The 24417-nt window shown below is 34.7% G+C and overlaps 2 protein-coding genes across 4 annotated transcripts; one reads left to right on the top strand and one right to left on the bottom strand.

The window, feature by feature from the left end:
- Nucleotides 1-1659: 1659 nt before the first annotated feature.
- LOC114415465 (probable methyltransferase PMT24) lies at nt 1660-8366 on the top strand. Of its 3 annotated transcripts, none has more exons than XM_028380157.1 (9): nt 1660-1927; nt 2882-4017; nt 4096-4245; nt 5248-5518; nt 5620-5730; nt 5812-5986; nt 6613-6882; nt 7592-7792; nt 7884-8366. In XM_028380157.1, the coding sequence occupies exons 2-9, from the start codon at nt 2917-2919 to the stop codon at nt 8110-8112; spliced, it is 2508 nt and encodes an 835-aa protein (XP_028235958.1). In that variant the 5' UTR covers nt 1660-1927; nt 2882-2916; the 3' UTR covers nt 8113-8366. The 3 variants fall into 3 exon arrangements, with proteins under 3 accessions (XP_028235958.1, XP_028235960.1, XP_028235959.1); XM_028380158.1 differs by lacking the exon at nt 1660-1927 and adding an exon at nt 2054-2072; XM_028380159.1 differs by lacking the exon at nt 4096-4245.
- Nucleotides 8367-13143: 4777 nt separating this feature from the next.
- Nucleotides 13144-24114, bottom strand: LOC114414316. Its single transcript, XM_028378593.1, has 6 exons — nt 23235-24114; nt 22957-23130; nt 21274-22490; nt 15431-16331; nt 14859-15047; nt 13144-14522 (listed from the first exon to the last, which is right to left on the bottom strand). The coding sequence occupies exons 1-6, from the start codon at nt 24097-24099 to the stop codon at nt 13318-13320; spliced, it is 4551 nt and encodes a 1516-aa protein (XP_028234394.1). The 5' UTR covers nt 24100-24114; the 3' UTR covers nt 13144-13317.
- Nucleotides 24115-24417: the final 303 nt, after the last annotated feature.

The following is a 24417-nucleotide window of genomic DNA, read 5'->3' as shown; positions in this document are numbered from 1 at the left end:
AATATATTACAATTTAAATTGAACACGATGCATGATTTGAGAATGGAATTGAACGTTCTGCCACGCCATCAAAGAGCTAAAATTTTCGATAACATGTTGCGGATAATGTAGTGACGTGGCTTTACATGGGTCAACAGTTTGGTGTGAGGCCAATCCTGATCTGCTTGAGGCCACCGAGTTCAACTTACTCGGACTTTGCTATTCCCACTTCCTTTCTTTTCTTAGTTCATCTCATTCTTTCTATCTTTCTCATTTTTTTTTTATAAAATTGACATACACAATGAGAATTATTCTACACCTCGATAGATTAGATCTTGTCCAGACACACAATAGAAATATATTTTCCTAATTTTGTTGTATATCTCGACCAGAATTTTCAAAATACACAACGAATACTTGTTAAAAAACATATTTCCAACTTGATTTATTTTATTATATTTTTCTCTTACAAATACAAGTTGTATACTTTATCCATGTTGGGCCATATTTTTTCGCAGTATTTATTAAGGGAACATTTCAAAAGAAGAGAAATGCTACTTAATCTCCATCCGTGATTAGTTGAAATTTGTTAAAAGTCACCAAATTTAATAGATTTTATATCTCATTTAATTATTCTCTTTTAATTTAAATGTTAGACTCATCAAAATTCATATTATAATAAATTTCAACCAATCATAAAAAATAATATACGAAGAGAATACTATAAATAGTGTTGCTAGTATTTCTCATACTGATATGTAACTTTATAAGAAAAATCTGTTGTTCATGACTGTATCTTAGAAATCTTGCTTTAACTTTGATCAACACCTATGCTTTGGATTGTTAATACTTTAGTTTGAACTAATCCACCCATACTGATTGGACCTCTAGTCCAATCCAAAATCGAAAACATTATTGTACTTAAAAATAACATTTTATTTCCTCCTTTGACCTTTGAGTTTGGGTAGTAGCTTGAATAAAAAAGGGTTCAAGTTTTTTTTTAAAGGAAAGGAACAAAGTAAAAAAAAAAAAAAGAAAACACTCTCAATACTACCGGATAAAATGTCGAATAAAATATGATAACAACAACAAAGACTCACTTAAATTATTACTATATGGTTTCAAACACAAAATCTAATCATAACTACTTCACTAATTTTTAGACATCATGAGATCTTTAAGAGGGTTGCCCTCTAAGCAGGAAAAGTGACTTAGAGAGGTTTCAAATCCACGTCCATAGAAAATGTGAAATTTCATTTCAAATATTTTTAAACACCTGTGCCAATCTGCATTCACAGCGTTCAAGTTCTTTAATTACATGATTTTGAGTTTGTAACACTATTTATATATTAAAAAAATTATCTTATAGAGAAGTTTATATCATGTCTGACCGTATCTTAAAAGATATATGTTCACTTATTGAAAGATTGTTTCAGAAGAAAAAAGTTGAGGCATATTTAGAAGATTAAAATTTCAATATATAATTTTTTTCTCTCTAAACAAGCATAAAAAACTCTAAAAATATCTATGACACATCTTTTTCTTTTTCTTTAATTTACACCTATAAGTTGCTGTAAGTCTGTAACAACTCACAAAACCACGAGTGATCTATGTTGTACCAAGACACATGTCAACTGTTTCTCTTATAGTCAAATACTGAGCGACAAATAGCTCTGTCAGCTTGATATTTATTTTAGTTAGCACACGGTAACAGACACTGTTCTCTCTCTTTTTCAGTTTTTTCCTCAATCAGGGGTCATTTCCTTATTATTATAGCGACAGACAGTGTTTGGCCAAAACGAGATTCCCCACATTCCTCTGCAACATCAAACTTGTCCATCCTAAAAAATATCACATTCTTCACCTCTGTTCTGTTGAGTCTCCAACAATAACATATACCTGTGAATGTGAGCAAAGACTGTTCAAGGAATCTCACCTGGCCATTATGGTACAGTTCTATACCTTTTCCTTGTTCTCACATTTTGCTTCCTTTCCTTCCAGAGTGGGATCTAAGGACCTCATTGATGATCTTGCTTTTTCAGAAGAATATGCAAAAAATGTGCTTGTGTGGGTGTCTGTTTTTTTTGGGGAAAGTGAGTTAAAAGCTGGATTTTTTTTTTCTCTTGAACCGTTATCTTCATTTCCCTTATTTGGAAACCTCATCTCTGTTTTCACTTTCCATGTTTTGGGCTTTTTGGTAGTATTTTCGATTTCTTCATGGTTTCTCCCATAAGGTGTGTTCTGGGTTGTGCGATTGTTGCTCTTTGCACTAGATTTTGTTCAGTTTTGGCTCACACACTCGCATCCTTGTGTGAAATATTCCTTCACTGGTTGGACTTTTGGGAGAAAGCAAAGATTTTTCTTGATAAAAGTTTATGCTTTATTCATGAAAGTTTGATTTTTTCCTTCTTTGAAAAACAAAAAGAAAAACATGAGCATAGAACATTACGCATCTATTAAGCTTGATCATGTTTGGTTGCTAGTATTAAGTAGGTACTTTTCAATTTCTCGCTTTCTGTCTTATTTCACATGTTCATATCGTCATTGTTTGAAACTTTGCTACTTCGGTTTATGCTATTTCCTACCTTACCCTTCTTTATGAGTGTTGGAGACGTTAAAACTGTTGATCTATGTTTCTTCTCCCTTCTTTCAACCTTCAAATTTGGATTTAGAAAGAACTTTGGTTGCCCTCTAGTGTTAGGCTTTTGGGTTTTATACATTTGTTGTGCTGATTTATTTGAATAATATGGCAAGGCTACAACATGGTTTTCCTTGCAATTTATGTAAAGGAGATATCCTGGCAAGTTATTTTTCTATTTTTTTTAAAAGAAAAAGCACCAGCATTTAGCTGAGCTACATGATTTTTTTAATAGATTTGATAATACTTTGCTTCCCTTTCTAGGTGTGTTTATCTTGAAATAGCAGTAATTAGCAAACATGGCGCTGGGGAAGAATTCCCAAGGCAAGGGGAGGAAGTTGTCAAACTACTGTTCAACCGTCTCTGTGGCTGTGTTTGTTGCATTTTGTTTAGTTGGTGTATGGATTGTATTGTCATCCATTGTTCCAATTCAGAATTCAGTCATTCAGGTATCTGAGACTGAGACAATTAATGATGATGTTAAAAATGTAGCAAGTGATTCCAAGCAATTTGAAGACAGATCTGGTGATATATCAGAAGATTCAACACGGGGATCTAGCCAGACTAAAAAATCTCAGAGTGGTGATAGCCATCCAGAAAACCAGGATGACCAAAAGGGAATTGAAAAAGTGTCTGATAATACTGCAGAAGAAAACCAGGAGGTTGTTGGGGACAACTCAGATGAAAAGAATGATTTGGAGAAGGGTCTGGAGAATACTATTGAGGAGAATGATCAAATGAGGAATGTCAAGCCGAGCACTGACGAGACGGAGAAAGAATCAGATAGAAGCTTAAATTCAGAATCTGAAGAAACAGAAACTTCGAATGATCAAATTCATGACGATGAACTTAGAGGATCAATGGAAACTTTAGATGAAAAAGAATCTGACAAGAGCACAAATGATAACAAATTAGGGACAGAAAAGAGTATGGATGAAGCCACACAACAAGATGAGATGGTTGGTGAGACTGCGGAGGACAAAAAACATCTGCATTCAGAGGCAACACAAAGTACTGGAGGGAGTAACACAGAAAGCCATGAAAACAATCCAGCTTCTAAAGAAATTTTAGTTACTGGTACCTCATCAGAAATTTTGATCGAAACTAGCACTGAAAATGGAACATGGTCAACTCAAGCTGCAGAGTCACAGCATGAGAAGGAATCACAGAAGTCTTTGGTTTCTATTGACAGCAGAACATATGACTGGAAACTTTGTAATACAACTACAGGATCAGAGTACATTCCTTGCCTTGACAATTGGAAAGCAATTAGAAAGCTTCAGAGCATAAGCCACTATGAACATCGTGAGAGGCACTGTCCTGATGAAGCTACCACTTGTCTTGTTTCTCTGCCTGAGGGTTATAGAAGCCCAATTAGGTGGCCCAAAAGCAGGGAAATGGTATGCAATACATAAACTGGATGAAAGCCAAATGCTGTTACTTAATAATGAAATTCAATATTTTGGTGCCTATTGGAGATATGGTACAAAAATGCTCCACATACAAAACTCGTTGTAGATAAGGGTCATCAAAACTGGGTCAAAGTTACTGGTGAATACCTTACTTTTCCTGGTGGTGGAACACAGTTTAAACATGGCGCTCTTAATTACATTGAATTCATTCAGAAAGTAAGCCTTTCTCAGGTTTCTGTGTTGCAAAGCTATCATTATCTCGCTAATATGTTGTTTTGAATAGACAACTGCTCTTTGATAGGAATTCTGGCCCAATGGTTCCTGAGCAGTCCACTAAGGCTCTTAAGTTAAGATCTACACGTGAAGGTCCAAGTGCCAAAAAGTCTAGTTGAGGGGTCTTGGTGGGAAATTACAGAAGAGGGGGTGAGGAGTTAGTTATGGCGAGGTAATTAGCCAAGTTTATTACAAGGAATAGGGAGAGTAGGGAGGGGACACGTTTTGGGTGCTTGTCTAGTTGGGGACCAAGAAAGTCTCTGGCTTGGGGGGAAATTATCCCTTTCTCGCGTTCCCTTTCATTACAGACATTAATAATACAATTATAGACTTCATATGGGTCTATTCTAATCACTCTTAAAACCTGATTCAGTGTTTCTTAGTGATGGGAAAACAGAAACCTCTTAAGTAGCATACTAGCATGCTGTACACATACTATATCGACATTTTTGAGGAAGTTACACCGTTTATATTTTTAAGACATGGTAATAGTCGTCCTAAATTGACATTTTTAAGGAAGTTACACCGTTTATATTTTTAAGACCTAGTAATAGTTGTCCTAAATTTGAACTGACCTTCCCATTTTCATGTTAGCACTTACCTTATTTAGCTTTTCTTTCTCTGCTTTGTCATTGCAATATCACTTCACACAGTAAGCTTGTTTGATTTACAAACCTTTTCTAGTGTAAGGTCTACATTGTTAAATGAATTGGTTTGCGCTTTCAGTTTTTATTTTTAATAAGTCAGCTTAGCCAATCCTTCATTTTGATAAATATGTTTCCTTGACCTCTAATTCCTTCATGCAATGAGTTTAACAAACGTGCAAATAGCGAATACATTGTCTTGGAAATCAACCAGTGTCTTAGCCATCCCTGCTCTCACTTGATTGATATATCTGTTATTGACTTATTTCCCCTCTAAATGGGTGCTTGTCTAATGATGCAGTCTCTTCCCAAAATTGCATGGGGGAAGAGAAGTCGTGTGATATTGGATGTTGGGTGTGGGGTAGCCAGCTTTGGAGGCTATCTGTTTGAAAAAGACGTTCTGACCATGTCATTTGCTCCAAAAGATGTACACGAGGCACAAGTGCAATTTGCACTGGAACGGGGAATTCCTGCCACATTAGGTGTCATGGGCACTGTAAGATTACCCTACCCCGGTTCTGTCTTTGATCTTCTCCACTGTGCTCGTTGTAGAGTCCCTTGGCACATAGAAGGTGTGATAAAAGTTTTGATTAAGTTTTCTCTCTCTCAATGCTTTTATTTTCTTACCTATGCTTGACTCTTCTAGTAATACTCTATTGGTTGTACAATGCAGGTGGCAAGCTGCTCTTGGAGCTTAATCGTGTATTACGCCCTGGAGGTTACTTTGTATGGTCTGCTACTCCAGTGTACCAAAAGGATCCAGAAGATGTTGAGATTTGGAAAGGTACAACCATTGAACCCTAATTCATGTTACACTAGGAAATGAACTTATGGGTTGATTTTATACAAAACCATTTTGTTGCAGCAATGGATGAAATTACAAAGTCAATGTGTTGGGATCTGGTGGTAATTGCAAAGGACAAATTGAATGGAGTGGCAGCAGCAATATATAGAAAACCAACTGACAATGAATGCTATAACAACAGAATAAAAAATGAGCCATCAATGTGCAGCGAATCTGATGATCCAAATACAGCTTGGTACTTCTATTTTTGGTTTTTTGGCAATAGGCATAAATAGGATTCTCAAATAAAGAGGAGTGGAGATAATGCTTTGAAATTTCCTAATAAGAATGCAATTTTTTTTAAAGATAATAACAATACTAATCCAGACAATCCATAGTCTTTCTACCAAGAAGTATGAATTTATAATTGTTGATATATAAGTGAAAACCGTTTTTCCCTTGTCAAATTTTTGCAAGCTTTCTTTTGTTTGGAGATGCTGAAATTTTTCTTAAATGTTTTGCAACAGTAATTTATTGGTATCTGGAGAGTACTGTTATGCAATGTCAGTCACCTAGCAATTTGTGTGTGTGAAGCTTAAGAAAAAGAATGAGATTCTTAATAGTTGATACTAAAATAAATTAAAGTATTCTTTTATTCAAATCCTTGACGTCCTTTTCTTCTGGGCTTGAATCACTAGAGCTGCTTAAGGAAAAAAATGGAGTTAAACATCTCAAAATTAATCACTCAGGTTGAAATTGCCTTCTATGCTAATATTCAAGAGTGTTGATTGTTGATAGTGCATTACTTAGTCGGAGATTATTCCTTTTTGAAAAAGTTACCCTACTAAGTTTAATGATATGTTCCAACTTCCATGTCTTCAGGAATGTATCACTACAGGCTTGTATGCACAAAGTGCCCGTAGATGCATCAGAGCGTGGATCAATCTGGCCTGAGCAATGGCCACTGAGGTTGGAGAAACCACCTTACTGGATAGACTCTCAGGCTGGTGTTTATGGAAGAGCTGCTTCAGTGGAATTCACTGCTGATTACAAGCATTGGAAAAACGTTATTTCCCACTTGTATTTGAATGGAATGGGTATCAATTGGTCTTCAGTAAGAAATGTCATGGACATGAAAGCTGTTTATGGAGGGTAAGATATTATTTGTACTTGTGCATATTCCTGGTTCCTCTTTGAATGGAAATGAATTACTTTTTGTTTTTGTTCTGGTGGAAAATCATTATCTTTTATTCTGCATGTCTTTCTTTTCTCCCCTAGAAAAGTTTGCAGAAGCAAGAGTAGGAGGAAAATGAGTACATATTCTACTATAATGCCCAATAATTTCATGTGGTGTCTGGCCAAAGAATAAAACATCATTTTGGTCCTTGAAAGATACGAGGTTGGTCACATAAATCCCTAAAAGATGAAAATCATAATTAAACAGATCAATTTTAATCCTTTTTTACATCCCTAAAAGAGGACTAAATTGATTGACATTTTTATCCATCCTTCATGGATGAAAATGGTGATTTCCATTTTTTGAGAACTAATGCGACCCAAAATTTTAGGGGCCAAAATGGGGTTTCATTCGTGCAGAATGGTTATCATTGGCTTTTTCAAGTACACTACAGCATTTCACCCTTTTTGTTTATTATTTTTTTTGTCCTTTTAAATCTTTTGAAAATGTTTATTGTTAAACTTCTATAAATATCCTTTTAGCTATATACTAAATTGTGAGTAATTCCTTGTCCTAACTTGTTAGACTTTTTTATTTGGGTGAATGCTTACTGACTTTATTATCAAATAATGAACCTTCTTTAGTATTATTTTAATAATTTTTTGCTTTCTCTCGTGTCTTCAGGTTTGCTGCGGCACTCAGAGCCCTGAAATTGAATGTTTGGGTAATGAATGTGGTTCCAATTGATTCTCCGGACACACTGCCAATAATATATGAGCGTGGATTATTCGGTATTTATCATGATTGGTGTGAATCATTCAATACTTACCCTAGATCATATGATCTGCTCCATGCTGACTCTATATTCTCAACACTTAAGGAAAAGTATGTTCAGTAATTTTAAAAATTGTCAACTAAGAAATCTCCTTAGTCCTTATATGTCCTTCTGATTTGGCTGACTCATTTTTGGATTCAGGTGCAATAAAGTAGCAGTGATTGCAGAAGTTGATAGGATCCTGAGACCAGAAGGATATTTGGTCATAAGAGACAATGTTGAAACTATTGGTGAGATAGAGAGCTTGGCTAAATCTCTACAATGGGATATTAGGTTGACATATTCCAAAAATGGAGAAGGATTACTTTGCATTCAGAAGACATTCTGGCGTCCAACAAAGGTTGAAACAGTTGCATCAGCCATTGCATGATCTCAACTTCAAAGGCTGACACACTCCTTGTTTTTACATATTATTATTAATTTATTTAGTAGAATTTGAATATATTTTTATTAACTTTTTAATAAGCACAGTGAATTTTTTTTATTTATTAATGAATATTCCAGCCTTAGCACAAGCTGGGAGCAAAATATATAGTACATAGAGAAGGTTTGTATTCTGTACAGCAAATACACAGCATGTTACTCATAGTAAGTTTTTTCTTTCTTGGTGAGATGATTGACCTAGTTTCCTTATTCAAACCCTAATTGATCATTCCATTCGTGTTTCATCTTTCCTTTCCAGTAACGATCGTTCCTTCTTTCCTTTTTTCTTTGTATCATCCTACTTTTGCCCTGGGAGAACCCAATTTTGAAAATCTGCACCTTGAGGAAGGCATGTGTGAGGTCAAAATACCAGCTGATGTTATTACAAATGAAACCATTGATCCTGTCCTATGCTTGGTGGGGAGGTTTTTGATGGAGGTCAAAATACCAGCTCATTTGGTTGAGGGCTGGCTATATGTGAAGTGGAGGAATGCAGAACACATTGAATGGGGTGGCTTAATGTAAAGGTAGTATAGGTGGTGGTATATATAGACGGTATAATGTTCGTTGGGTAGTACTAGTAATTTTGAAACCATGATTATTTAGTATTTATGTTTATATAAGTAAATACAAAAAATAACCATAGGTATGAAAGATAGGGTTTCTCTTTGTTGGTAAAAAAAAAAAAAATCACATAAGTTGGGCTAGGAGTACTATATATGTAAGGCCATATTATTTCAATTTGCAGGAAATCTAACGGATGGAAAAATAAAATAAACTATGGAGGTCATAAGATGGAAACTATAATATCCATGAAATGGAATTTAATGTATCTAGTTAAATTTATTAGGGAGTTTCAGGCTAAATTTAATTAAATACGTTAAATTCCATTTCCAGAAAAATTTTACCCAAAGGTTTATGTAAAGTCCACTCCTATAGTAGTCAGTAGTCAGGACCAAATTTTGGAAAGGAGGATGGGAATATATATATAATCCAATGAGCTCGTGATTTTTTCCTTTGCTCCAAAAGCAATTTAAAATACTTAATGGAGGGTAATTAATATTTTTTTATCATAGATATTTTTTATTACATTTGAGCCATTGGATGATTATTAACTTTCACGGATTGTGAGTACATGAAATTATTGAAAACTTAGAGAAGAAATCAGAAACGAGTTGGAGGTTAGTTCATGCATGTGGACTCGATTAAGTGAATTGTATGCCTTTGAAATAAAAGAAGGGCCCGGGAATCTAACGTACGTATAACATGAATAATGTAGGCCAAGACACTTCATTTTATGGAATTAAACCATGCATATAGCTTTTTTTTTCGGTGTGTATAGTTATAGTAAGATTTGGTGCTTGTCAACCTCCCTTGCTCTTCTCTCTATGCATGCTAGCGAAATCATTATTAGTGTAAACATTTATCGTATCAGTTTTACGGTGAATTAATTATAGCATGAAAATGTTATATATGAAAAAAGAAAGACAGCGAAGATGTCTCCATGAATTAGGAAAAGCAATTACAGCCATAGCCACATAGATATGCATGAGATTCTAAAAAACCAGCTATCAATAAAGAGTACGTAATGGTAATAAACTCTGCGGTTGGCTAAAGTAATTAACTCATGCTTTTATGTTCATCATGTAGCATCTATTTTTAACACAACTTGTACGTAAATTTAAGCATATCCATGTTTAAACTCACCCAATTTTACAGCCTTTATTTTTGTCTGTATGTCATGTATTAAAACGCAAGACTAAATTTTTATGCTACTAATTTATATTCTTTTTCTTTTTTGAGTTTTACTTGTTTATCAAATGAATAATAATAAAAACCGTAACAGGTTTGACATAGAGATAAAATGATCGATTCTGATCGAATAGCCTAGGGTAGTATCATACTCATTTATCACCCAGGACCACATGTGAAATGACAATTACTTGGAGGACGTTATTCTATTATATATATATACTTATTTATCATCAAATCAAAATGAAAGTTATAAAATGCCCTCAGAAAAATAAGTTATAAATTATTTTGATAATTAACAATGAGTTGTGGATGTAATTTTGAGCAATGCAGTCTATGGAGGTCATAAGATGGAAACTATAATAGCCATGAAATGGAATTTAATGTATATGTACAAGTCCACTCATACAGTAGTAGTCAGGACCAAATTTTGGAAAAGAAGATGGGAAAGAGACATTTGAAAAGAAAGAGAAATTGTACTTAACAAGAGGTGCAGTGTATTATGAGGTAATAATGAGAGAATCCAATGAGCTCATGATTTTTTTTCTTTGCTCCAAAAGCAATTTAAAATACTTAATGGAGGGTAATTAATATTTTTAGATATTTTTTAAACACTTGATGTAGCCTTTCTAATAAAACATGTTATAACCGTTTGAAAAGTAAGTTTTAGTCCTCCTATCTCTATTATTAATACGTACTCCAAGGGAGAGCAATAGTGAAAAGGCTCCATGTAAGTTACACAAAACTACTGGTTTAGCCTTTATAAAAGCTCATTTTTTATATTATTTGTTCTTGATAAATAACCTATTTTTTTATAAGAGCTATTTTAAAAAGAAAAAAAAAACTAAATGAACTTAACATATAAAACACGTCAGGTTATTAAATTAATATCTCAACAATTGAATTGATGACAGCGAGTCCGTGGCTTCAAGACAAATCCATCAAATTTTGTCAGTTAATTTGTGCTTTGAGTTAATTATCTTCTTTTTTTTTCCTAAATTTTTTCAATTTTTAATTTTTAACCTTTAAACAAAAAATTGATCAATTTTAGTTTCTGATATTTATTTCCGTTTTCTTTTTTTGTTCCTCCCGTTTAAAATTTTGTTATGTGTTGGGGTGACATATTAATTTTTAATTGTTTAAAAACATTTGTGGCGGTTTATTTTCTAGTGATAAAAAAATAACCAGAAAATGTTTATACGAGAAATTCGATTGGCACAAGGTAGCTCTAACACAACAAAAGAAATCATCACAACGCCATGTCGCAAATCACGTCGGCAACCTTTCAATTCCTACATGCACCACCATTAAAAAAGATGCTTCAAATTCTACAATTTAGCAATGACTTTGTGTGAAACTTAAAATACAACAAAAGGCTTTTTGAAAACCCTAATTCAATTATTGATTAGATTGACATCATCGTCGGGAAACAGTCGTCGTTCCTAAAGTCTGTGACAGACTGGATCAAGGATCAATTAAGTATTTTCTGGCCGTTCTACATGGTCAGGAAATAAATCGGCACAGGAATTTTAAAAAAATAACATGTGGCACTCAATGTGACCATCACATCATTATCTAACGACACACTTAACAGTAGGAGACTACAAATATTAACGGATGAAAATATCTAGGATTAAAATTAATAAAGAAAAACTATTTAAGAACTAAAAATAAAAAGCTGAAAAGGTTTAGTAACTAAAAATATATTTAACTCTTGTGATTTTGTCAATCATAACACAACTTTGTTTAAAAAAGATAATACAATATTACATTAATAAAAAAGACAAGATTGATAATAAAAACATGAATGTAATGTCACACAAAATCAAGATTGTATTTTCTAATTAGTCACGCATACAATTAGCTAGTATTTTTGATTGTGTATTTTACATGATAAAAAAATTATTTTTATATAATTATAATTTTATAATAAATAAATATTTAAAATATATAATGTATAATTATGATTTTATTGTGTTATTTGGGTAAAAAATACACAACAGAATTATGACTATGATTCTGTTGTCTTATTTGAGGGTGAAAAAAACTATACAACCATTGCCTACATACATGAGAGGTGAAAAAAAAAATTTACATAAGGGAAACTTAATCGTATTGTGCACTTACACGATGAAATCATATTTGTGTTGCATTTTGTTTTTTACACTCTCATAAGCAAAGGAATCAGAAAATCCGTTTACTTAAAATGCCAATATATGAAAAAATGAACTTAAAAAATGTCACCCGCTGCACAATGGGTTAGTTTGTATATAATAATAAATAAATAAAAGTGATTCTAAAAAACATAATTTTTTTAAGGGCATTGCTTCTTAAAAAAAATGAAACTGTTTTTTTTATTAAAAAAACAATTAAAATATATACACGGAGAAAAATTTGCTTATTTTACTAAAAAAAAAACTAGCTGCTTAAACATGTCCAATATTTCTGGATATAATGTGCATCACTTTTAGAATCTTCTTAAAATAAGACAAAAGAACATTACCATATATGACTTTTAATATCAAACTCAAGAACGATGAACTAAAAGAACTTTATCGTGATCACCACATAAATTCAATCTTCGAATTGATGATGTCATAGACAAAGTGCCTTCAAGTAGCATCTTCATATGCCATCCCATAATGGTGGCATTAGAGTCAATACACATGTTATTTTCTTGGCAGGCAAAACTAGTCAAATTCTTCTTAGTCTCTTCACGTTTGATTCCCAACAGCCCAATCAAGCACTGTGGTATCGGTTTTTCTTTTCTGAAGTTTGATACATTCATCAATGGAGAACTTGAAAGAGTCTTCTTCAACCAAAAGAGAGTAGCTACAAGGAATATCCATATCCCTATGCATCAAATTTGATCTCAGGACACGAGCTTGATATGCCAAAATGTTTTTTGGGATAGAGGATTGGTAGAAACCAATGTCAAAGCATGATCCATTGGTTGAAATTTCTACCCTATTGCAAAGTGATGAAAGAGTCTCACATCCAATTCCAATAAACTAGTTCTGGGTGTATGTGAAATGGAATAAATGCTTGCAAGGTCCTAGACGAATTTCCTATATCCACTAGCACACCCATAAATATGTTTTGTCAAATTAATTCCACGAAAATGGTTTGGGAGGGTTGTGGCTTTGTGTTACAAGCAAAATAAAAGTTGCTTTTCAAGTAGCAGTCCGCAGTTGTACCAAATAGGTTTGAATTAGATGATACACCCTATGCCTTAAAGCACCTTATTTGCATTATTAAAATGGAAAATGTTGTCTTAATTGATTTACTTAGGGGCACACATTACATAAACATTATTCTCAATTTAGACGTATATTATGTCGTAATCCTAAGTACAGATAAACTTGTCATTTACAACAATACCACAATCAATATCAACTATTCATCTTCCACCACCCAAAGACACTGAAAATCGGTTTAAGCTATCAAAACCAGAATTAATTCCACTTCCACTAATGCCTTCTTCACCAGCGAGAACAGATGATGCTTTTTGTAGCAAGTTTTCTGTCTCTTCTGAAGATGAACTAACACTTCCCCATCGATGCTTTCCCACAATTTGAAGTCCCTCAAGTTCCATTGCAACTTCTTTCATGGTGGGTCTATCCTCTCCTTTCACCTTTAAACATAGCTTTGCAATATTGGCAACTTCTGTTAGTTGTTCAACATTTGCCTCATGTGATATGTAGTTGTCCACAATGTCAAGTAATTGGCCTGTTTTCATTGAAGAAACAAAGTACGCTGCAAGGTTTCTATTAGCCTCTGGCCTATCAAATGAAAGTGCCTTCTTTCCTGTCAGTAGCTCTGCTAGGACAACACCAAAACTATAAACATCACTCTTCTCGGTCAATTGACTTGTATGAAAGTATTCTGGGTCGAGATACCCTAATGTCCCTTGCACCAGAGTGGTTAATTGAGTTTGATCAAGGGGGAAAATTCTTGAAGCTCCAAAATCAGAAACCTTTGCAATGAGATTGTGATCAAGTAATATATTTGTAGTTTTCACATCTCTGTGTATGATTGGTGTAGAAGTAGCAGAATGCAAATAAGCCAAGGCCCCAGCAGTTTCTGTTGCGATTCTCAGTCTTGTTTTCCATGTAAGTTTTAGAGAACAATTAAAATCATGAAGGTGCTCATAAATAGTACCATTGGGAATAAATTCATAAACAAGCATAGGAACTTCTGTCTCTAAACAACAACCCAAAAGCTTTACCACATTCCTATGGTTGATTTGGGAAAGCACAATCACCTCATTGATGAATTGCTCAATCTGATTTGGATCACTGATTTTGGACTTTTTGATTGCCACAATTCTATTATCTAGCAATACTCCTTTGTAAACTGTTCCTTGGCCTCCTTGACCTAGGATCTTGTCCTCATCAAAGTTGTTGGTGGCATCTTTTAACTCCTCAATAGTGAAGACTTTGGCCGTTTCAATTGATCCTTTATGCCTAGACATATGTTGTTGTAAGAAAAGGCCACCATTTTGTTGAAAAAATTGTTCTTTAAGTTTGATGATCTTTCTTTTCTTCGATACCCAATACACATAAAAGCTTCCCCCAAGTAGTGTTACAAGACTTACACTCACACCTAGACATAAATAGAAACATATATAGTTAGTATTCTCGTGATGTTGGCTCAACTACAAAATTGCTGATGACATATGTTAATAAATCAAAATTTCCAATGTGCTATATACTATTATGATAGTTCATAACTTGTCTGAAGGACTAATGTTCTAAATGCAACTTAAATTGTACCAAAACGTGAATTAAGTTTGCCAAAGCAATTCATAACTTGATTTAATATTGTTGATTACCAATGAGAAATCTTTCAACAATTTGGCTTGGAACATTATATATACTTTTGACATAATTGAGAATAGAATTAATGTGTTAATCTCAACAGACAAAAGAGTGGACTCACTCAAAGCAATTATCAATATGATGATCGCTTTCCTTGAATTGGTGCTAGATTTGGGACTGCATCTTGATCCATCATTTTTCCCATCTCCTTCAAATCCTTCCGGGCATGAACAATTATAACCACCAGGAAGGTTATTACATATTGCCCCATCAAAGCAATCGGCCGTGGATCCCATGCATTCATTAACATCTACATACAGGATAACGAGTCAGTTATGATTTCTATTTTCACAATGGATTAGAAAGGTCTCTGAGAAGAAAATTATAATTATTATTCTTATTATTATTTTTCCTTACATATTTTTATGAGTAACTTACACGAATATTTCTTGATGTTTTTTGAGATAACATATTTTTCTGCATGTTTTAATATTTATAATAACTTTTCGTATAAGAATACATAATATAATAATTTTCAAATAATTAATGGGAGTTGGTATAATGTATAAGGATGTTGGTCCTCATGATAATTGTCTTATTGTCGTAACACAATGTCATCTGAAAGGGTTCGAGTCCGGTATAATTAACAAGCAAAATTCAATACAGATATAAGATAAAGATATTAATTAATACCTTGACAACCACCAAGTAGGTAAGGGTTTCCTTCGAAACCATTTGAGCAGCTACAAAGATAACCAGATCCCTCGAATGAATGGTAACATTCACTGTTTTCTGATTTACACGCATAACTTGAAACCTCTTTCTTAGCTTCTTGGCACGTTTGGTTCTTCACTACCCAATCCACCCCAGCGGGAAACGTTGTCTTCTCGAACTTGAAGAGGTCCGTGGAGGAGAAGTTGTAGGCCCCACGTTCTACCAGGAACGCATGCCCGCACGGGTTGAAGTCAATCACGCTTGTGTGGTTGTACACGCTCGAAGAACCGTAGGAGAACCCCGACAACCCGCGCGGGATCGAAGTCTCGCAACAACCGGTGCCGGAACAAGACCCGTTCGTTTCGATGTCTTGGAGCCTGTTGCACAGGGACACACATCCGGTGGTGTAGTTCCTTCCATCCGAATCGGTTCCCACCACTAGTCCAAGCGTGTCGCACCCGAGTACGGTGAACATGTTTCGGTTCGAAGAGAGCTGGAAGCTTGTAATACTTAGGTCTTGGATTGTTTGACTCAAGAGTTTACCTCTTTCGGCGTAGCAGTCGCTGGCTACTGGCCATGAAATCTGCAGTTCGCCATTGAGTGAGATGTTTAGGACGCTTATGTTGGTTTGTGGCAAGAAAAGGTCATGTGATGAAGAAGAGGTTCGGTTGCAGGAGACGAGAAATGAAGCGTCCAAGGAACAATCCTCAGTCATGCCAAATGGGAAGGGAACCGTGACAGAGCCACAGTTTGTTGGACAGTTTGGCTTTGACATGGGTTGAGTTTTAGTTGTTGCAATGAGAAGCGTAAAAAGTAGCAGCAGCAGCATTATTGAGCACACAGCCATGACTTTGTTTTTTAGGTTCTTCTGGTCAAGCCATTGTTAGATCAATAAAAATCTCTTATAATGGTAGTTAGAGAGAGAGGGGCCAATAGGAATATCGACTTCTACTGCATAGGAGGATTGATCGATTCAAACAAGGCTGCGCTACAAATTTATAAAATACTTCTTTTTCATTTTATTTCTTTCTTCCAAATAGGATTTGTGTATTGTTTTTAAATAATGTATTTGTGGTTTATAATTTTGTAGTTTATATATAAAACTACCTGGACCGTGTCAATTTTGTGTTTCTGTCAGGGAAAAAAGGTTTAGACGCAAAACCACAGTACAAACAAAAGCAAACTTCAATATGTAACTCTGCCTCTGGCATATCCGTCGGACAGCTGGCCATGGGTGGCTTGAAACTGAAAGAAAGTACGTATCTGTTAAAAAAGACTACGAATTTCATATATTAACAGGACATTAATGTTATTCATTAGACTTCTGCTTGTTAGTATTATTTTTATCGAATGAAAATTGAAGTACTAATATGAATATTATAACCAACCTTTACCAAATAGTGTGGTGTACCGGAAATACCAGTGCAAAGAATCTCAATATTTATGCTACTAAATTAATTGAGACAAGCTTAACATTAACTTTTTTTTTGTTAGCATATGAAAAATCTTTTATACGAAAGAACAAGGAAGCGGCATAGCCTATAGCCAGTGAGTTCCGTGACATACAATGTAAATAAAAGTCTACATTATTATAATTTTTTAAACATATTTTTTAAGTAAAAAATCCTTTTCCTGGAAGAAATTTGAACTAACAAGTCTTTGGTTTTACTCATATCATAAAAGTAGAATCAATGATCTTTGTTGTTTAAACTAAATTGTAGAATATCTAACAAAAAGACAAAGAAGTTCTAGAAAATTCAATCCCTATTTTTTTTTAATTCATAAATATTATTTACAAATCTCTGATCCTTGCATTTTGTTCTTTTATAGGTACTGGTAATTCAATCCTCATAAAAGAAAAAACGTATATAGAAAAGTTAAAAACGTGTAAGTGGGGATAAAAGAGTCGATGCTTGGCTATTCATATATATATAGTCAGGCAGTGACTTCATACAAGTGGGTGTAGAAGAGTTGATGCTTGACTATTCATAAAACTAAGTGAAGGATCGCACTTGTACACCTACTAAGAGTTTCATAAATTAAAGAAAGAAAGAAAGAAATGACATCCGACATCCCAATAGAGGAAGAGAGCTTATAATTCTTCTGTCTCCTTCAAGATAATAGGGAAATTCTTAAATCATGAAAGTTTATTTAAACCATACAATTCACTAGTAATCACTTTCCTCATCTAATTAATTTGGTGCAACTTTATTTTATGCTCTAAAAATAGTTTAAAGTCAAAACTTAAAAAAAAAAAGAATTTTAAAAATAAAGTAAAAGAAGACTTGGGTATGCATCATTTTTAAAGTAATATTTTTGTTTCAGTATTCCAAAACGATTGTCATGCATCATTTGTTCAGTACTTTAGGGTGAGAGGAAGAAGACTTGGGTATGCAACTTCTGAAAGCTACTTCAATTGTTTTGTAAGTTTTTAATTTTTCAAACGCCCCCCCAAATCCTAATTTCAACTTTTAAAAAGAAGAAAAAACACAAAAAGAAGTCTAGACCAAACAGTTTCAAAGACTTATTTACAACAATATACTTACTAATAGTAAACATCATCACCATTGATGAGGAGTCTCATGACCTGCGTTCTATATTTGAGGGTAATTCTTTAACGTGCCCCATTTTTATATTACGGATAAAAATGAGATGCATTAAAGAATTGCTTGATTTGAGGTGTCCCCTCAAAAGTGTTGAAGATATACTTTTGTAACTGCATAATATTTTATTTTTCAATTTTTAAAATAGGATTTAGTAAATAAGTTGATTCCCTATCTTTTAGGAGTAAGACAGTTTTAATGGATTAGCCTAGTCAAATAAGTGATTCTTATCTTTAAGGAGCAAGTTAGTTTTAATATTCTGTTTTGCTAATATCTTGTTATCTAATTAGTTTATTTTTTGCTATTTATTGTATCGCTGCTGAGAACAATTTGAATTAGAATAGAATAATTCTATTTCCTCTTCATACGTATTGTCTCTCTTCTCTCCTCTGTTTTTTTATAACTTCCTCCAGAAAACCAATAATTGGTATCAGAGCCTTATTCTTACGGGACCTCTACCATGGAAGGTGAAGCAAGTTTTTCCCACATAACTCTTTCAATCTTTGATGGAGAGAATTATGATCTTTGGGAAGTGAAAATGCAATCCTACATGGAGTCTTTGGATTTATGGGATGCTGTGGAAGAGGATTATGAAATATATCCGCTGCCTGAAAATCCCACCATGGCCCAAATTAAAAATCACAAGGAAAGAAAGATGAAGAAGGCAAAGGCGAGATCATGTTTGTTCACTGGTGTTTCACAAATGATATTCATCAGAATCATGACTCTTAAATCACCCAAAGCAATTTGGGATTATCTGAAAGAGGAATACGCTGGAGATGATAGAATACGAAGCATGCAAGTGCTAAATTTAAGGAGGGAGTTTGAGCTTCAAAGGATGAAAGAGTCAGAGAAAATCAAAGAATACTCAAACAAATTGTTGGGTATTGCCAACAAGATAAAGTTGTTGGGAAGTGATTTTGCTGATTCGAGAATTGTAGAGAAAATTTTGGTAACGGTGCCGGAGAGGTATGAAGCATCTATAGCTTCATTGGAGAACACAAATGATCTGTCGAAAATCACATTGGCAGAAGTGCTACACGCCCTGCAAGCTCAAGAGCAACGAAGGTTGATGAGGCAAGATCGTGTTGTCGAAGGTGCTTTGCCCGCCAAACATCATGAAGTTGATGAAAGCAAAAAGAATTTTTTCAAGAAGAACCAACCAGCAAGCAGCGAAAATAGTGCAAACAACCAAAACAAAGGTAAGGATAAAAAGAAAAATTATCCACCTTGTCAACATTGTGGCAAAAAAGGTCATGCACCTTTCAGATGTTGGAGGAGACCAGATGCAAAATGTAACAAGTGCAACCAGATAGGACATGAAGCGGTGATCTACCCCAATAAAAATCACCATGATGAGGGAGCTCAGATTGCTAATCAAGAAGAAGAGGACCAACTGTTTGTGGCCACATGCTTCTTGAGTAGTGAATCAAGTGAAAGTTGGTTGATTGATAGTGGTTGTACAAACCGCATGACATATGATAAGACTTTATTCAAAGATTTGAAGCCAACTAATGTCTCAAAGGTCAGAATTGGGAATGGTGGCTATATTCCAGTAAAAGGAAAAGGAACTGTTGCAATTTCAACGCGTTCAGGTATTAAATTAATATCAAATGTTCTTTATGTACCTAACATTGATCAAAACTTGCTAAGCGTAGGTCAGTTGATTAAAAAGGGATTTAAAGTGTCCTTTGAACATCAACATTGCTTTATCTATGACAATTTTGGTCGGGAAGTTCTACGGGTTAAAATGAAAGGTAAAAACTTTTCATTTGATCCAGCAGAGGAGGAGCATACAGCCTATTTCACTCAAGTCACACCCACGGAACTCTGGCACAAGAGACTTGGTCATTGTCATCTTGAAAGAATGCTAAACATGAAAAAAAGGAAATATGCAAAAGAAAATTTGAAGAAGTTTCAAATGGAGGAATGCAAATCTGTTAGCACACTAATGAATCAAAAGGAGAAGTTCAGAAAAGAAGAAAGTGTTGATAACATTGATGAAGAATATTATGGGAGCTTGATTGGATGTCTAATGTATCTCAGTACAACAAGGTCAAACATTCTATTTGCTCAAAAGAACAAAACTGGAATTTTTGTTGACAATCAAGTAGTCATTGCTATTGCAAACAATCCCGTGTGTCATGGGAAGATTAAACATTTCAACATCCAGGTTTATTATTTGATAAAGATGCAACAAAGTGGAGAAGTGAACTTAATTTACTGCAAGTCTAAAGATCAATTGGCTGACATGTTTACAAAGTCACTACCTATCAACAAACTTGAACTCAAAGAATTGGAGTTTGCAGTTCCAAAAGCAAGGAGGAGTGTTGAAGATATATTTTTGTAACTGCATAATATTTTATTTTTCAATTTTTAAAATAGGATTTAGTAAATAAGTTGATTCCCTATCTTTTAGGAGTAAGACAGTTTTAATGGATTAGCCTAGTCAAATAAGTGATTCTTATCTAATTAGTTTATCTTTTGCTATTTATTGTATCGCTGCTGAGAATAATTTGAATTAGAATAGAATAATTCTATTTCCTCTTCATACGTATTGTCTCTCTTCTCTCCTCTGTTTTTTTATAACTTCCTCCAGAAAACCAACAAAAAGCATTTTCAGCCCATTGATTAGATGTTAGGCCTGCCTTATAGTCCAGTAAGTGAAGATAATGCCTTGCTTATTAATTCAATTCCGGGTCACTAAGAGAAGGAATGCCACCAATATTGATATTGACTTCGGCTCAATGCATTTATTAAACACTTGTATGACTTTTACCAGTCCAAGCAATTCCGTTTAATTAAAATGACAACACATGCAAAAAAATACTGAAAAATTTCACTCACTGCACAATATTTCTCGATTTAATTTGCGCCACTTTAAATCGTATCAATTTCTTCTTTTGAATTCAATAATTGGTATCTTTATAAATTGCACTAGGAAAACTAGTAGGAGATGTTTGGGAGAGCAGAGTTGCAAACGGGGAAAGCATTTTCAATAGTAATAATTCGAACAATGGTGACAGAACATTCAATGGTACATCATAATTGCCACCATATATATATAACCATTCTGAAAATAAGACAAAACAACATTACCACTTCATAGTTAATGCAGAACTGAAGAACGATGAACTAAAAGAACTTTATAGTTGCAACCATAATATGTACTATATTGAATCTTCGAATTGATGAAGTGCCACCAACTAGCACTCTTCATCGACCATCCCATATCGGTGACATCACATCGTTGCAAATGGTTTCATCCTCGTGCCCAGCACATGTATTACAAGTATAATGACAATTAGCATAGTCTGTTGTTTCTGTTAGACTTAGACCTGACCTTTCACCAATCACATATTCTGTTGAATTTGATGTAGCATTAATCCATGTAGTTGTTGTTGTTGTCATCATTCTAAGACTATCCAATTCCATTGCCACTTCTTTCATGGTAGGTCTTTCCTCCCCTCTAAGCCTCAAGCACCATTGAGCAATGTTAGCAACTTCCTTTACTTGCTCACTATTTCCCTCACTCACACAATCCTCAACAATTTCGAACAAGCAATCATCCTTCACAGCTGAAAGGAAATACAAGGCTAAGTTTCTCTCCTCCTCTGGCATGTCAAAAGAAAGTGCCCTTCTTCCGGTTAGCAACTCTGCAAGCACGACACCAAAGCTATAAACATCGCTTTTCTCGGTTAGTTGGCTGCTCTGAAAGTACTCAGGGTCAAGGTACCCTAGAGTTCCTTGAACCAACGTTGTCAATTGACACTTGTCACGTGGAACCAATCTCGAGGTTCCAAAGTCAGAAACCTTAGCTGTGTATTTGTCATCTAAGAGTATGTTAGTTGACTTGAAGTCCCTATGGATGATTGGTATGGAGGCAGCAGAATGCAAGTATGCAAGCACACCAGCTGTTTCTGCTGCTATTCTTAGACGTGCTTCCCAAGGAAGTGTGGTGTTTTTGTTGTGAATGTGGTCAAAGAGGGTGCCATTGTTCACAAATTCATAAACCAGAAGTGGCATTTCTGTCTCCAGACAGCAACCTAGGAGTTTGACAACATTTCTGTGGTTAATTTGGGACAGTACAACCACTTCATTGATGAATTGTTCGGTTTGGCTGTGGTCTACTAGTTTTGATTTCTTGATAGCAACAACATGGTCATCTGGAAGTATTCCCCTATAAACTGTACCGTATCCTCCTCTGCCAATGATTCTGCTCTCGTGAAAGTTTTCGGTGGCTTTCTTTAGCTCTCTTGCAGTGAAAATTTTGGCTCTCTCAGATGATCCTTCCATGTTTGAAATTTGCTGCTGTAACATTAAGCCACCATTTTGCTTGAAATATCTTGTTGTGAGTCTCACTCTTTTTCTTTTACGAAACACATGGTATAGCCAGCCACTACCAATTAACAACAGCATAAGGCCTATGCCAGTGCCTACATTGACAAAGTTGCTAGTTGAATCAGTCTTTAATTTTTCATGGTTTTGCAAATATGTCATTCACAGATATCTTTCAATTACTTTATTTTATAGGTGAGTTATCCCTTGAACTTCATTTTCGATAGCAGATACTAATCATTACACTTCATACTATCTACTTGCAAACAAATGTCACCTCTATTAACAAGATTCGGGGAGCTGTGAATCTAGATTTTTCCTATAGAATAGATACTGACATAGAGATCCAGAACTTCAAAAGTTGCTGTCTAAAAGCAAGCACAAATACAAAGCAATAGACTACAAGTGACAAGAAAAATCAAGAATGTTAGAGATGAAAAAGAATGTTCAAACAGATCAAAGATCTTAAAAATAAGGGAACAAAACTCATATGTCTTCCTTTTCTTTTGTATTTGTGTTGTTTTCAGAGAGTGCTATCATGTAAACCAACGAAATAACACGTACCTATCACAATCTGATTAACCACATGTTGTAGATTCGAGACGCAGCCACTTCCTCCTTTTCTGCCATCTCCCTGGTACCCCTTGCTCTTAGGACAAGAACAATTATAGCTCCCAGGTAGATTAATGCAAAGATCTGAACAGTCATTTAGACTCAGATTGGCACACTCATCAATATCTAGTAAAGAAACAAGCAAAAAACAGTTAATACTCCTTTCATTTATCAACAAAACAAATTATAATTTTTGTCTAGTTACAACTTTGTGGGAATATAATCTGTACCTTGGCATCCACCATGAAGGTATGCATTTCCCACATAACCTTCTAAGCATCTGCAAAGGTACCCTGGTCCATTGTCAGAGTCAATACACTTGCTATTTTCTTGGCAGGCAAAACTAGTCAAATTCTTCTTAGCTTCTTGGCATGTTTGATTCCCAACAGCCCAATCTAGCACTGTGGGAGCGGTTTTTCTCTTCTGAAGTTTGATGAAGTCATCAGTGGAGAACTTGAAAGAGTCTTCTTCCACCAAAAGAGAGTAGCTACAAGGAATATTCATATCCCTATGCATCAAATTTAAACTCAGCACACGAGCTTGATATGCCAAGATGTTTTTTGGGATAGAGGTTTGGCAGAAACCAACGCCAAACCAGGAACCATTGGCTGAACTTTCTACACTACTACAAAGTGAAAAACACCCTCCAGCTGAGTAGTTTTTCCCAATTGTTGCATTGATGCTTGAAAGGGTGTCACATCCAATTCCAATGAACTTGTTCTGGGTGTATGAGAAGGGGAATGCTTGCAAAGTCATAGATGAATTCCCTGAATCCACTAGCACACCCTTTTCATCATAGCACACATAAGCTACAGGGGATTTTATCCTCAAATGGCCATTCAATGAAACCTCTAAGATCTCAATACTTTTGGTGACATTCCACAGAAATGGTTTGGGAGGGTTGTGACTTGTGTTACACGCAACATAAAAGTTGCTGTTCAAGTAGCAGTCCTCAGCTGTACCAAATGGGTAAGGAATGTTAACACTTCCACATTTATTTTGGCAGCTGGAATGAATTGTTTGTGACATTGCTGAGATCATTAATAGAAACCAAGCAACTAGCACAACTTTTGTATCATCCCGCGATGAAGTCATTGCTGCATGCAATTCATCATCAAGAATTTTGAGATTAAGCAATTGCTGACACTGCCATGAATTTGAATTGCTCAAAATTAAGGCCGTAGAGTCAGGCTTCAATTGTTACTTTTTTAACAATTATTATTATTATAGTATTCGGGATTTGTCTTCATTTTTTATATATAAGTGCAGGATTTGTCTTTTGGCTTATGAGAATAAATATCACTTCGATACCTTCTTAATTAGTGTAGCTACGCTTCTATTGGACCTACAAAAGAAATTTAATTTGCTTTAGAGAACAACTACTTATGTACTGTATGTAGAATAATCATTGTC

The sequence above is a fragment of the Glycine soja genome, chromosome 6, assembly GCF_004193775.1.
Source record: "Glycine soja cultivar W05 chromosome 6, ASM419377v2, whole genome shotgun sequence".
NCBI lineage: Eukaryota > Viridiplantae > Streptophyta > Magnoliopsida > Fabales > Fabaceae > Glycine > Glycine soja.
Note: the sequence above shows the minus strand (reverse complement) of the source record. Positions and strands in the feature narration are given on the sequence as shown.

Coding starts and splice junctions, on each gene's coding strand:
- LOC114414316 (XM_028378593.1), bottom strand. CDS start 24,099: ATGACTTCATCGCGGGATGATACAAAAGTTGTGCTAGTTGCTTGGTTT. Junction 23,131..23,234: donor CCTTCATGGTGGATGCCAAG/GTACAGATTATA, acceptor TTTCTTTACTAG/ATATTGATGAGTGTGCCAAT. Junction 14,523..14,858: donor CATATTGATAATTGCTTTGA/GTGAGTCCACTC, acceptor ATTTATGTCTAG/GTGTGAGTGTAAGTCTTGTA.
- LOC114415465 (XM_028380157.1), top strand. CDS start 2,917: ATGGCGCTGGGGAAGAATTCCCAAGGCAAGGGGAGGAAGTTGTCAAAC. Junction 6,883..7,591: donor ATGAAAGCTGTTTATGGAGG/GTAAGATATTAT, acceptor TCGTGTCTTCAG/GTTTGCTGCGGCACTCAGAG. Junction 7,793..7,883: donor TTCTCAACACTTAAGGAAAA/GTATGTTCAGTA, acceptor TTTTGGATTCAG/GTGCAATAAAGTAGCAGTGA.